Here is a 12,474-nt window from a genome sequence, read left to right on the forward strand (position 1 = left end):
ATTGCCTGCTATGAGCTGCCTCCTTCAATCTTTCTCCTTCAAATTCAAGCAGATAGCAGACAGAGCTCATTCCCTACCAGAAATGAAAGTTTTCTAACAAGGGAACGCTGTTCTGGAACTGCGTGCTCTTGACAAGATCGATCAGATGGTCTGAGCAGATTTTAAACCCCGCTCAGCTGAAACAAACTCACAAGTTCCACACTCATTTCCATGCCTAAGTGCATCCCTGTGAAAGGCAGAAAAAAAAAAACAACCCTGTAAGTTGAGCCAAAATTTTTCAGAAGAAAACACGGATGGTAATGCTTCCATTTTAAAAGATGAAAAGTGTCCAAGATGGATATATATATATATATATATATACATTTAATTGAGAATACAGTCTCAAGAACTTCACGTGTAAATGGTCTGCTCGTCTTTTATAGGACAGCCTGGGAGCCAAAAGCTGGAGCCCTTAGCACAGGTAGAGCTGCAGTCTGTAAGAGGGGACGTCTCCTACACAATGAGCACAGCTCTGCTCTTTGAAGGGGATGACTGGAGCCTTGTGAACCATGAGCCCTTCCTGCAGTCTGCAGGAGCACAGCCTTCCCAATGAGGCAGCCAAGGGGAAGAACTGGCACCTACCACAGCACTGCTGACATCCAAAGGACATTTCCTGGAGATCTGTAAGTTCAGACCTGGGGTGGGAGGTACATGCAGGTCTGAGAAGGCTGAAGCCAACAGGAGAGCAGCTGCTTTCCTGAGAGCCAACTGAGCAGTCCTGCAGGACTGTAACAGCAGTCACTGAGCTCCAGTGTGAAGCAGCGAGTTCAGCAGCACCACCACTGTGTCACCAACGCCCGGGAGGAGTGTGGGGAGGTCAGGGCCCACGTGGTGACCCCACGCAGCATCCAGAGATGTGCCTGGATGGGCTCAGCCCATCAGAACACTCAGTGCTGAAGCAGGCAGCAAGAGTCCGATCAGAAAATCAGTTATAAAGCATTTCAGACACGTAGTTCCATAGGTTACGATGGGAAAAAAAAAAAGATGACAAAGGAAATGCTTATCACAAAGTTTGTTCTCTGCGTAGCCAGAAAATGTCAGCATCCTTTAAAGCAGAGAAGTGTGGTTTCCTGAAGCCCCACTCGGAGCGTGGCGTAATCAGTCCGGTCATCAGCAGAACCAAAACTCCGCATAAAGCACGGCAGCTCCCGTTAAGGTGTGACATTTTCTCAGTCCCTTATCTCTCAGCATCCGTGGCGTACACAGAACTGAGATGGGCAGATGCCTTCTCCAACCACACGCCGTTCAGTCCTCACATAAAACCCAAACTTCTTCCTTTTCACTCTCCGAGGCTCTTTGCTTTACGTAAGGAAGTTGGGCTCACAACTGCTCCAAAGTGGCACTTCTCTGGAGTTCCTTCTTCATCTCATTACGCTGCTCACAAAAGACACTGAGTCTTCTCCTGAACGGAGGCATTTTTACCTCTGAAACACCGTGTCCAGGAGTCGGTGCACTTGGATGGCCACGGCCAGAGGCTGCTCCCACGTTCCCCCTACGTTTGGCTTCGCAGACTCAGCATGAGATCACAGAATGCTTCTGCTGGCATTTCGATGAGAATGCCAAGGCCTTCCACACAGTCCCTGTACTCTTACATCATTTCATTTGATTCATTTGAGAACTGCAACTGCAGCTATCGAGGAAATGCAAGAAGTGATAGAAAGGGTCAAGCATGACCCAGAAATGCAAATCGGCGCCTCGCTGCACGTACTTAAAGATACACCTTTCACTGGAAAACGTTGATGTGAGCTCTTATCAGCATGCAGAACACCCAGCCTTCTTTTCCAGCACATCCCAGCTTCAACACTTAGGTCGGCGTAGGCACTGACCAAAGAGGAAAGCAGTCCAGGAAAGACTGACCATTACAACTGCTGCTTGCATTAGGTAAGCACAAAGGTAAGGGTTTGCTTCAGAAGGCAAGAGCACTACACTTCAGCTTTCTCAACTCCGTTTGTCCTCTTTACTTATTCAGCCTTTTAAATTACAAGTAATTTTTATATGTATATGTTATATGTAAGTAATATCAAAGCATCCATGAAAGACTGGAAAGGTATGGAAGGCACATTCACAGCTTGACCTATGGGTGCTATGGGAGCCTGGGTCTGCCCCACAGGCACAGCCAGCAGCCCTGGGCTCACTGCAGCTCTGCCCTCCTCTTTCTGCTTGGGGTGCAGCTTGGCAGAGCCCACAGCCATCTTTTTACGCCCAAATATCACCCCACTACAGAGACTTTGGGCTGAGAACTCCTGTTTTCTGATGCTCCCCATTCTCTGCAATGGAGGCTACATGCCTCTCAGTGCCCAAAAAGCAGTGTTAAGCTGCTGAGGATGGTCAGTAGCAATGCAGGAACTAACAAAGCATGCTGGGTCCCTTGGGTTTTTAAGATCAGATCTTCCTCACAGATACTGAACAAGGGGACAAGAGGGCAGGTGTGACAGTTTTCCCTTGGCCAAAGCAATACTGGCACTGGGCCACCCGCTGGCCCCATCCATCCAGAGGTAACACACGGGGATGAAGAGAAGAGAGTGCTGTGCTGGCAGCCACAGCAGCACCTCGAAACCCAGCACCTGTACTGGCACTCTTCATGTGCTGGGGAACTGGTTTCAACTTGGAATTTCTTCCAGGTTTCCATTTCGGAGCACACGGAGGCAAAGAGGGAAAGCCTGGCTCTAAATGCACTGAAATCAGGTAAAATATTTCTGCTGTAAGCATAATGAAGTCACTCCCTCACCATGCAACCTAAGGACACGGTAACAACGCCTGTAATACCCAGTGACGATTTGGGGAAGCTCTCTCAGTGCCAGGAAGGGGACACATATGCATGTGACGGGGACAAGAAAGCTTCCCATGTCACACAGTGCCACTTGCTGCTCCATCAGCCTGCTGCTAACAGTGAGCTGACAGCGGGGCTGCCCCGTGTCCCAAAGGATGCTACACATGGAGTTCACCTCAGTGCAGCACTGCAAGCCACACTGAGCACGTCCCACAGAAAACTAGAGGAAGAAAAGCTCCGCAAAAAGCCCAGCACCTTTCTTACCCAGCATTCATTCCATCCTTACAGTCATTTATAAGTGAAGCAGAGAGATTTAGGGCAGCCAAGTGACCAGGTAAGGCACACACAGCTGCAGCCCCACAGGAGGCTGCTCTGGGACTGTGGAGTGACCCTGGGGCACCACTGCCTTCCCCAGAGCTCTGAGGACTGGGAAGACCTCACAGGGCGTATTCTTGTGTCCCACAGCACCCAGCAGAGCCCACCACAGGAGCCACCCAGGTAGTCCAGGGATGAGGAGGAGTTATGGACTCTGCTGAACGCAGGACAGCGCAGCTTCCCATGTGCAGCAAGAGATCACACACGTGTTCAACATACACACCCATCTGTCTATCCAACCCTATATCTGTCTGGATGATGATGCTCGAGACACGCATCGCTTCTTCCTTCCAGCCAACAGAACCGGATCCTACAGGCAACGGCGTTGGCCGTGTGCTGCGTGCACACATGAAATAAAAATGTGTGAGGCAGAGGGTGTGCAGGAGAGCAGAGCTGCCGCGCGTGGCAGGTGTGCAGCGTGAAGCCCTCCGTGGCTCACATTTCTAGGTCACTCCTTCAGTGGGAGGAGGAGAGCAGGGGGGGAGCACTGGGCTCTGTTACAGGAGTGCCCCTGCAGAAGCTGGAACTCGGATGCCCTGCCCTAAATCTCAGCATCTGGTGGCAGCTCCGACGGCCACAGCGTCGCTGCAGGTTGGGACGGTGGCAGCAAGCTCCACACAGGGAAAAAATGTGGCTGCTGTTTCTGTTGGCCGCGGATCGTGAGCTGTGCAGGGGGGAACAAGAAATGGTGGTGCTGAAGGAAGAAAAAAACCCATTCAGCCAGGGTGAAGCGAGGAGGGGAGGGCTCGCTGTTGTAATTTCGGGGTTGGTCCAGGATGATGTCATAACACCGAGCAAGTGCCAGGCCGAGCAGCGGCACTTCCCAGCGCTCCATCCATGTGACCTCCAACGCCGTGGGGCTGGAACACGTCCCACTCCGTGTCCCCGTGCCTCGCAGCCCACTCCCTGCCCCCCCTCCCACCCTCCGGAGCCCGCGGCCGTACGGGGAGGTGCGGCTGTAACTCTCCCAGCACACACCCCTCTCGCTACTACAAAGGCGTCCGCAGAAATCCCATTTGCAATAGTACAAATGTGGCTGGGTTGGCCCCATCCCCCCCCCAATCCCCTGCTCTTTGTAAGCTCCCGCAGCCCAGCGATGCTGCCGGCGGGATGCAGTCACCGTGCTGCTGCTGGAGACGGATGAATGAATGAATGAACGGCGACGAACAAATAAATAAAGAAATGCAATTGCCGGCAGCTCGTCCCGCAAACGGCGATCTCATTGTTCCAGACCCCATCTGCATTTCCACAGCACCGAAACCGTTTTCCACGCGAGCACACGCGGCGCCGTTTATGCCCATGCAAATCAGCACGTTCGGTAATAGGAACGGCTCTAACAAAGGGAACGGGGTGGGAAAAAGGGGAAAATAACCTGAGAGGATATTAGCTTCGCCCACAGACGTGGCTTATTCCACATCCACTGGAAATATATGCAGCGCGAAAGCACAGCCGTTCCGTACATCCCATATTCCCCCAATTCACACACACACACACAGCACAAACAGCGCTCGGTGCAGCACCGAGTTGCTATGCCAACAGAAAGGAAAAAAAAAAATAAATTACGAGAGGGAAATAAAAAAAGAAGAAGAAAAAGGATCCCTGACCCCTTCCCAGAGAGAGATGGGGGGAGCAGGGCAGGGGCTGCTTACCAAAGACGCTGATTTGATTGTGGCAAAGCGCTCTCGGTTCCGGTAGTGGAGGGCCTGATTCTGCACCGACTGGGTAGGCCGCACCTCAGGCCTGCGATCCCTGTGGCCCACCTCATCCCTTATAAATACATGATCCTGCAGAAATGGATAAAAACAAGGAGAAAGTCCAGCTGTGCTCTTTCCTCGGCGGCTGCCTCTCTCTCAGCCCTCTCTCTGCACAAGCACGGCTGTTTGAAATGCATAGTTTAGCTCTCTGCTAGCCCCTGCAGCTCCCACGGTACGAAATGAATAAGCAACACATTGCAGCTCCGGCTCGGCGTGTCAGCTGATCGCTAGCGGGATGCCTCCTGAATCCCTGGCAGGTTTTTTTTTTTTTTTTCCTCTTTTTTTTTTTTTTTTGGGTGGTAGGGGGGTGTTTTTTTTTTTCTTTTTTCTTTTTTTGTTTGTTTTCGATTTTTTTTTCTTTTGTTTTAAACCTCCAGCATCACGTTATGTGCGATTAAAAAAAAAAAAAATTCAAAAGATTAGAAAAAAAAATTAATAACAATAAAAAAGGCAATGCAGAGTGAGCGAGTGGGGGCTCCTCAGAAAAGCTTGGCCGAAAGCAGCAGCGCAGCCGAGCGATCCCTCGAGAAACGTGACTCCCATCTGCACGGCACGCAGCACGCCGGCGCCTCACTCATCCCCCTGGCAGTGCCGGGCTGTGTCCCGCGGCCGCTGCCTGCGCCGCATCCCGGCCGCCCCGCCGGCTCCGCCGCCACTCAGGGATCCTGCTTTCCAGTCATGATCCCGCACGCTTCTAGCACTTTCTCTCTCCACAGCCCACAAAGGTTTTTTTTTTTTTTTTTTTTTTTTTTTTTTTCCCCCCTTTTAAAGCGACAGCTCACAGGATTTAGCGCGCACGGTTTTCCTGTTCGCTTGCTGGCCTCGCCTCGGCAAGGCGTGGGGCAGCGTGTGCAGCACGGTGAGGTGAGGGCACAACCACAAACACTGCCAGGAGCATCACGGACAGACTTCTGCCAGCAGCCCCCATGCCCACAGCACCGCTGCGTCCCATTGGGATGGGCGGCTGTGACCAAAGTCCTGAACGACGTCAGGTTTCCAGCTGCTGTGGGTGCAGAGGTGTTGCTTACTTCTGCAGCCCTATGGCAGAGGCATGCAGCCCCTCTATGGACCCGTGGGTTGTGCAGGTGTCTGTGGGTGAGCACAGCTGCCTGCCCTGCCGTACCGTCACCAAGCGGCCCACGCACGCTGGCACTTCCACCATGGCACCGACGCCATGCTGCTGCCTCTCCCCCACATCACAGGCTTCTTTCCCCTGCTGCCAGCTCCACTGCTCCGCCGCTCCTGGATTGGACGTGCACAAATTCAACCCCTTTCATAGAATCGCAGAACCATGTTGGAAAGATCACTGAGATCACTCAGCCCAAGCCCAACCCACGCCTGTGACCGCCCTAGGCCACATCACTCAGTGCGACATCCGTCCTTTCCTTGAACACCTCCAGGGATGGCGAGCTCCCCACGCCCTGGCAGCCTCTGCCACTGCATCAGCGCTCTCTGATGAGAAACTATTCCTAATCCCCAACCTGAACCTCCCCTGGTGCAACTTGAGGCCATCACCTCTCATCCTACCACTGTAACCTGGGAGCAGAGGCCGACCCCCACCTCGCCTCCACCTCCTTCCAGGCAGTTGTAGGGAGCAGTGAGGTGTCCCCTGAGCTGCTCTTCTCCAGACGAAGCCCTCCCAGCTCCCCACGAGACCTGTGCTCCAGACCCTACGCAGCTTTGTTGCCCTTCTATGGACACGCTTCAATACAACTTCCAGCAAAAAGCCAACAGGTAGAGAACCACTGACGTAATGAACTGAACCACACAGCGATTCGAAGTCTTTAAAACAGACACTTTTTCTCCAGCCCTTCACTTTGAGCCCCACACACCCTTCCCTCACCTTGGAGAGCAATGGCCAAGGCCATCAGTGCACCACAGCTACGGCAGCTCCTCCAGCTATAGGGAGGCTCTTTCCATAGCAGTAGTGAGTCTATGCAGTGGCTAATAAGCACCTGCTGTTACCCTTACATGGGGCTTTTTCTTGCACATCCTCAGCAGGAGAAGACAGCATTACAGAAGGTCCATTTCTGGCAACGGCGCTGATCTTAGATTTTCAATTTGTTCAAGTTCAAGTGACAGAGAGGGTGCTCCCAGGCTTCCGTGCTGCGACGGGGAAGCTAAGACTGAGACTGTTATAGTCACACCAAAAAAACAGCGATTAAACATTTATACTTCAACAGCATCACTCAGCTGAGACTCATGGGTTCACTGGAAGGGTACCAATGCCACATCTCCTACAGCTCTGTCACAACTTTGTCTATCAAAGTGTAAGGACTGAAAGGCCATTCCAGGGCTGTATTTGAGACCGACTGGCTGCTAACATCACCTCTTGGTTTGATACCCCTGCTGCCATGCTGGGAGCCTGCAGCCCCAGCAGCCCTGCAGGGATGGACCCGGCTGACCCAGGGCTCTTGGGGCTCCTGCAAGCATTGCTTCATGTGAACACGTGGGTCTGAAGCAGGTCAGGGCAACAGGAACAGAGCCAGCAACTGCAAACTGACACCGCAGTTACCTGTATGCTAAATAAAGCTAAATAAAAACCCTGTCGTAAAGATTTGTGCAACACTTAGACATCTTAATTGCTGCAGAGACACAGAAGGTTGGATGAGATCTTAGTGGTCTCTTCCAACCTTAATAATTCTACGACTCTAAGAACACAAGAGCTACTAGACCTCTATTGGAGCTATTGAATTAAGACAGCAGCAGGCCAAATCTTAACCAATGTAATACACCCATGCTCTGCAGCAACATGTGGAAGAACAAGGTTCTGAAGGTCTTCCACAGCAATATGCTGTGCTCAGCCATCCCCCTTCTCTCCGTTACATGAGCATGCCAACTTTCAACCAAGAAAGGAGCAGATCTGCTCAAACCCAGATGGCTTGGTTCAGTCTTCAGACTGAGAACCTCCACTTTCTCTCCAGAGCCCCACACTGGTTCCACCACCACAAGACATCTTTTCATCTTCCTCGCTCTCCGTCCAACCCCAGAACATCTCAGGAACACCTACCTAACTCACCAGCCACGGCTTCTGAACAACTACACTAACAGCAGCTTGTCAGCAGTGCTTTCAAGTTGTGTTGTGGATGTTCTGAGCAGGCACCTTCCAGATAACGATACTGATCAGATAATGTGTGTTTCCTTCAAGGTGTAGATTGTTTCAATAACACTAGGGTGCCTTGGAGACACCTAAAGTCAGTTGGATGGGACTCTGAGCTCCTGATCAGCTCTAGGTGTCCTAGCTCACTGCAAGAGAGTTGGATGAGATGGCCTTCAAGGGCACTTTCCAACTCAAACAGTTCCATGATTCAGTGATTCAATGAAAACAGAAGCACTTCTGTAATGAAGCCTCCTCTGCGAACAGAACACCTGCTACAGGAGCTACAGAGGAGTTGATTTTTTCCCCACTGATGAATCAATGAGAATTTTGACACAGATTTTAATCACAACAAAACCGAGGAGGCAGATCTATAAGTAGCATTTGGTGTTTACATGCTTTTCAGTATACAACCGTGTGGAAGCTCTTGCGCTGCCAAAGCATCCAACCTAAGTACAAAATGCAGAGAAAGGAGTCCCACTGTCTTCACAACTGATCCAGAAATAACCTCCCCAACATGAAACTGATCACACCAGAGCAGACCAAAGTAGAAATGACCAAAATTTTCCTACTGAGGAAAGCTTTGGGTTTCAAGGAAGGCCTGAGATCCCAAGAATGGAGGACACAGGACTTGCAGCCTGAGTAGCAGACATTAACAGGGTTGGTTTTTACCCCAGCTTATGGTATAATGATGACTATCATTATTTTCTTCCTTTCCAGACATTTTTCTTCCAATCTACGGGTTTTACTCTGCTGACATGTAGGAGAGACCTTCATTCCAAGCAGAAGCTCAGAAACATGGAGACCTAAGCCCTGCACCAAACCTTCTGCCTTGCAGAAGGAGTGAGGATGTCTCCTCTTCTCATCGAGGATCCATCACAAACATTTGGGAATTGCTGGGTGCAGATTGCCATCTCAGCTATCAAGAACTAGCGTAACGTAAATGGGTCTCAACTAAACATGCTGGGGCTGCAGTGCAACAAAATCCAAAGGCCTCCAACACCGTGAGCTCCGAGCCACGCTATCAGTTTAGGCAATACAGCCATCGTGGTCATTTGCACACAGCCTGCTACATCTGGAGGCTGTTAATTAACACATTTGTGGAATACCATAATTTTACGAAGCACTCTGATTTGACCCATGTCAAAACAATGCAGGATATGATCCTATGCCCACATAAGCCAGACAGCTGGCTAATTACGTTCATCTGAATTTTCTTTTTTAGACTTTAAAGGCTGATTAAATGCAAAACAAAAGCTTAACTTAAACTCAAACCCCCAGGTTCTCTTGGTTTCGTCTGCGACTGGGCTTTGGGAGCGTGACTGAACTCAGCACACCCTGCTTCTCACCTGGCAGAACAAAACACGAGTTGTGTGCATCAGCTTAACCAGGTTACAGGACTAGTTAGAGCAAGTACATACTGAAGGGTTTGGTTTTTTTTCCCCAAATAGGGAATTTTACCTTGAAAACAGAATGGGAGGTGCCTATGTAAGCCCCAGCAAATGCCCTGTTGCAGTTATAGTCTTTACACAGGTATGACTATACACATAATACGTAGACCAATTAGTTCTTCATTTAAAATGGCATTCCTCAAAGCGAGAGCACTTTTAAAGGATATGCATTAAATTAAAGCTGTATTTCCAGGGTGGTAACCTCCTGCCACACGTATTCCACGTGCACTCCACGCATGCCTACAGCAGAAGGTAACATCTGCCAACTGCACCGGTGCGAGGAGCCCGAGGTGAGCTGCTTCAGAAAGACCATCAGCAAAGCTTTGACATCTGCTGCTTCCAAAATGACCCTAAAACAGCAGCTACAGGTGACCTACAGGTGAGCTCTTTTGTACTCCTTCCTTGAAAGGCATGGAAGCGATGCTGTGCTTCCGTACCGGGTAACAAAACACCAGGGTGGGACTGTAGTTGTGTTTGCTCACAGTACAAATGCTGTCCTATGTACAGTGTGCAGCTGGGACTGAGTGTGCCCACAAGCATCCCTAAAGTGGGCATGGACAACTAAGATGTGACACTGTACGTAAACCATGAGTGCATTGAGTCTTTAAAAGGAGCCTAAATGAACCGTGGGCTGTTCACAACCAAATGCCTTCACCTTACAGAATAGGGGGGTATCGAAGTCTTAGAGGACTGAATTCACAACCTCAGAAACCTCCCTGGGTCTGTACTTCAGAAGCCATACAACCAGTGCAAACCAAAATAATACTATTGGAGCACGCAGCACTCCGCTTCTTTAACACACGCAGTTTAGACCTGATAGAAGGTGCTCACATTTTGTTTTCATCAGCTGTAATGACACTGATCCATCAGTAATATTGGTGTGTTACTGTGTAAATTGATCTCTCCAACTTCTGTTTTAACACATACATAAATACAAGCACTTAGCAACGTGAAATCAAAACTCACATTCCTGCAATGTACACCAAACGAAGAAAAGCTTCAACTAGAATCCCCCAGAACAGAAAACCAATTATGCCACTCTTCATTCAAGGTGCCCTGGAGTGGCATTTTGTACCCAACGCTGTCTTTTTCAGAAAGGCCTCTTTCTCCAAAGGTGCCATTGCAAATGTAACCCTCTGAAACAAATGCAACTTATCTTCCAGTATCTCTAAATGCATAAGGCAACCTTTTGTTGGAGACCAAATTACTCAGGAGCTTCCTTTTACAAACGCTTCAGCGTCCAATCACACAAATATTGCATTTCAGGAGGAGGAAACTTGCTCACAAAACACTCAGTTAAATCTGGGCTTTGTCGTAACCCTACAAAGGAGAAATTCATACCTTCGTTGCCCTTTTGGCAAAAAAGCATACAAGTGCACTGGAAACCCTTTGCAAAAGGGATCACACAAAACCTACACCTCACTGCCCACTGGTAAACGACGCTGCTATGGCCGAGCTGAAATTATCTTAGCTAATCTCAGATTTGATGCTGAGTTAGGGCTAGAGAACTTCAGTCTGATATCTGGCACTAAGAAAACAAAAAGGCAACAGATCACGACATGCAGCAAAAGAGCAGAAAAGCATCGAGTGGAATTTGACTCATAACATACCTCGTGGGAAGGGTCCAATGTTCTGCACACTTCCACTTCTCATGAGGGAAATCCAAGTGCAAGCGGATTTTAACCACACACTGTGACTGGTAAATGGTTAGCTCAGCTGCTGTGACCGCTCGTCACCGCACCGAACAACACAGTACAACCATACACGGGGACACGAGGACTGATTTTACAAAGCAGAGATGAAGGGGTGCGCATGCAGGGCTGGGTGAGGAGGCATGCAGGAGGTGTGCAGGAGCCCTGCCTAGCCACTGACAGCACTACCCTTCGTTAGCAGTCCTTTTATTTGCAGCTCCTCTACGTACAGCTCAGCCGTTGCAGAACAAACACAGAACTTGACTCCGGCAAGCCCAGCACCAGCTCCTGCTCTCAGCAGATGGCCCAGCACGAGACCACAGCACACTGCTCATGGGGCTCTATGCAGGTGAGCCAATGTGAGCGATAGCAGGGATGGCAGGAAGCTATGGAGAGCACTGGAGGACATACCTTCTTCTGAACAACGGAGGAAGTGGAATTAATTGTGCTCTCGTCACTATGCATCATGACCAGTTCAGGGCTGCTCTCATCCAGGACCTCCTGCATGCTGCTCACACTGCTGCTCTGACTGCCTGTGCTCACAGACATGCTTGGGATGGAATGGTTGCTGCCCAGACTGTCCATCTTCCTACTCAGGTTTGATCCATGCTCACTGTCCTACAAAACAAGGGGCATCGGTTACAAACACTGCAGATGATCACCTGCCCAGCAGGTGACCACAGTGCCCAGAGTTGGTTTTAAGGGCCACTCTGCAGTTTAAGGCTTTTTGCTCAGTATGCACCTTCCTTTCTCAGAGCTGCCCGGGTCATGAAATAATGCATAGAGAGCCGTTAGCTCTTGCCTCTTCTGCAATCCCCAGAGGCCAGGTCAGGTTTTTTCCACACCTCATCAGCTCAGGGCATGGCTCTGGTTTGAACAGGGCACACTCAGGAATAGTGCACTGGCAGTGAAAGGAGTCCTATAGCTGAGGAAGGAACAAACTTCTAAGTTTGTATTAAAACAACGTTCCAACTTTGGGTATGCTACAGATGTGTACTACAAATGTATGCTATCTGGTGAATCAGAGGAGATGTAGGATGACTTGTTATGATTAGGTAACCAGCTCACGGTGCTTCAAGTTGGTGCTTTTAACCTCCGTGTCCCTGGCAGTCAGCAATTATATTCTCTCCAGCTAAAAAAAAGCCTCCCATCCTGTGTCTTCAGCCAGGAGAACTTCTTACGTAATCTTCATTCACCTTTCAACACCTGACTCAAGGATCTGAATTATTGCAGTGATTAAAGGTATTGTAATCTGCTTAGACATACTTAAATAATTATTCCTCACATGGGACATGTT

At 49.8% G+C, this 12,474-nt stretch overlaps 1 protein-coding gene across 11 annotated transcripts in view; it reads right to left on the reverse strand.

Moving 5' to 3' along the window:
• Positions 1 to 12,474, reverse strand: part of TAOK3 (TAO kinase 3) — a 66,423-nt gene that overhangs the window by 6,101 nt on the left and 47,848 nt on the right. For 9 of the 11 annotated variants that reach the window (XM_065738860.1, XM_065738859.1, XM_065738865.1 and 6 more), the window contains 2 exons: positions 11,589 to 11,795; positions 4,834 to 4,968 (listed from right to left, as the gene is read on the reverse strand). In XM_065738860.1, the coding sequence (XP_065594932.1) occupies positions 4,834 to 4,968; positions 11,589 to 11,795 (342 nt within the window). Of the gene's footprint in view, positions 1 to 4,833; positions 4,969 to 11,096; positions 11,190 to 11,588; positions 11,796 to 12,474 lie in introns of those variants that run through there. The other 2 variants (XM_065738870.1, XM_065738868.1) reach the window with 2 other exon arrangements.

The sequence above is a fragment of the Cyrtonyx montezumae genome, unplaced genomic scaffold (assembly GCF_038088225.1).
Source record: "Cyrtonyx montezumae isolate F1298 unplaced genomic scaffold, pur_monq_1.0 scaffold_23, whole genome shotgun sequence".
NCBI lineage: Eukaryota > Metazoa > Chordata > Aves > Galliformes > Odontophoridae > Cyrtonyx > Cyrtonyx montezumae.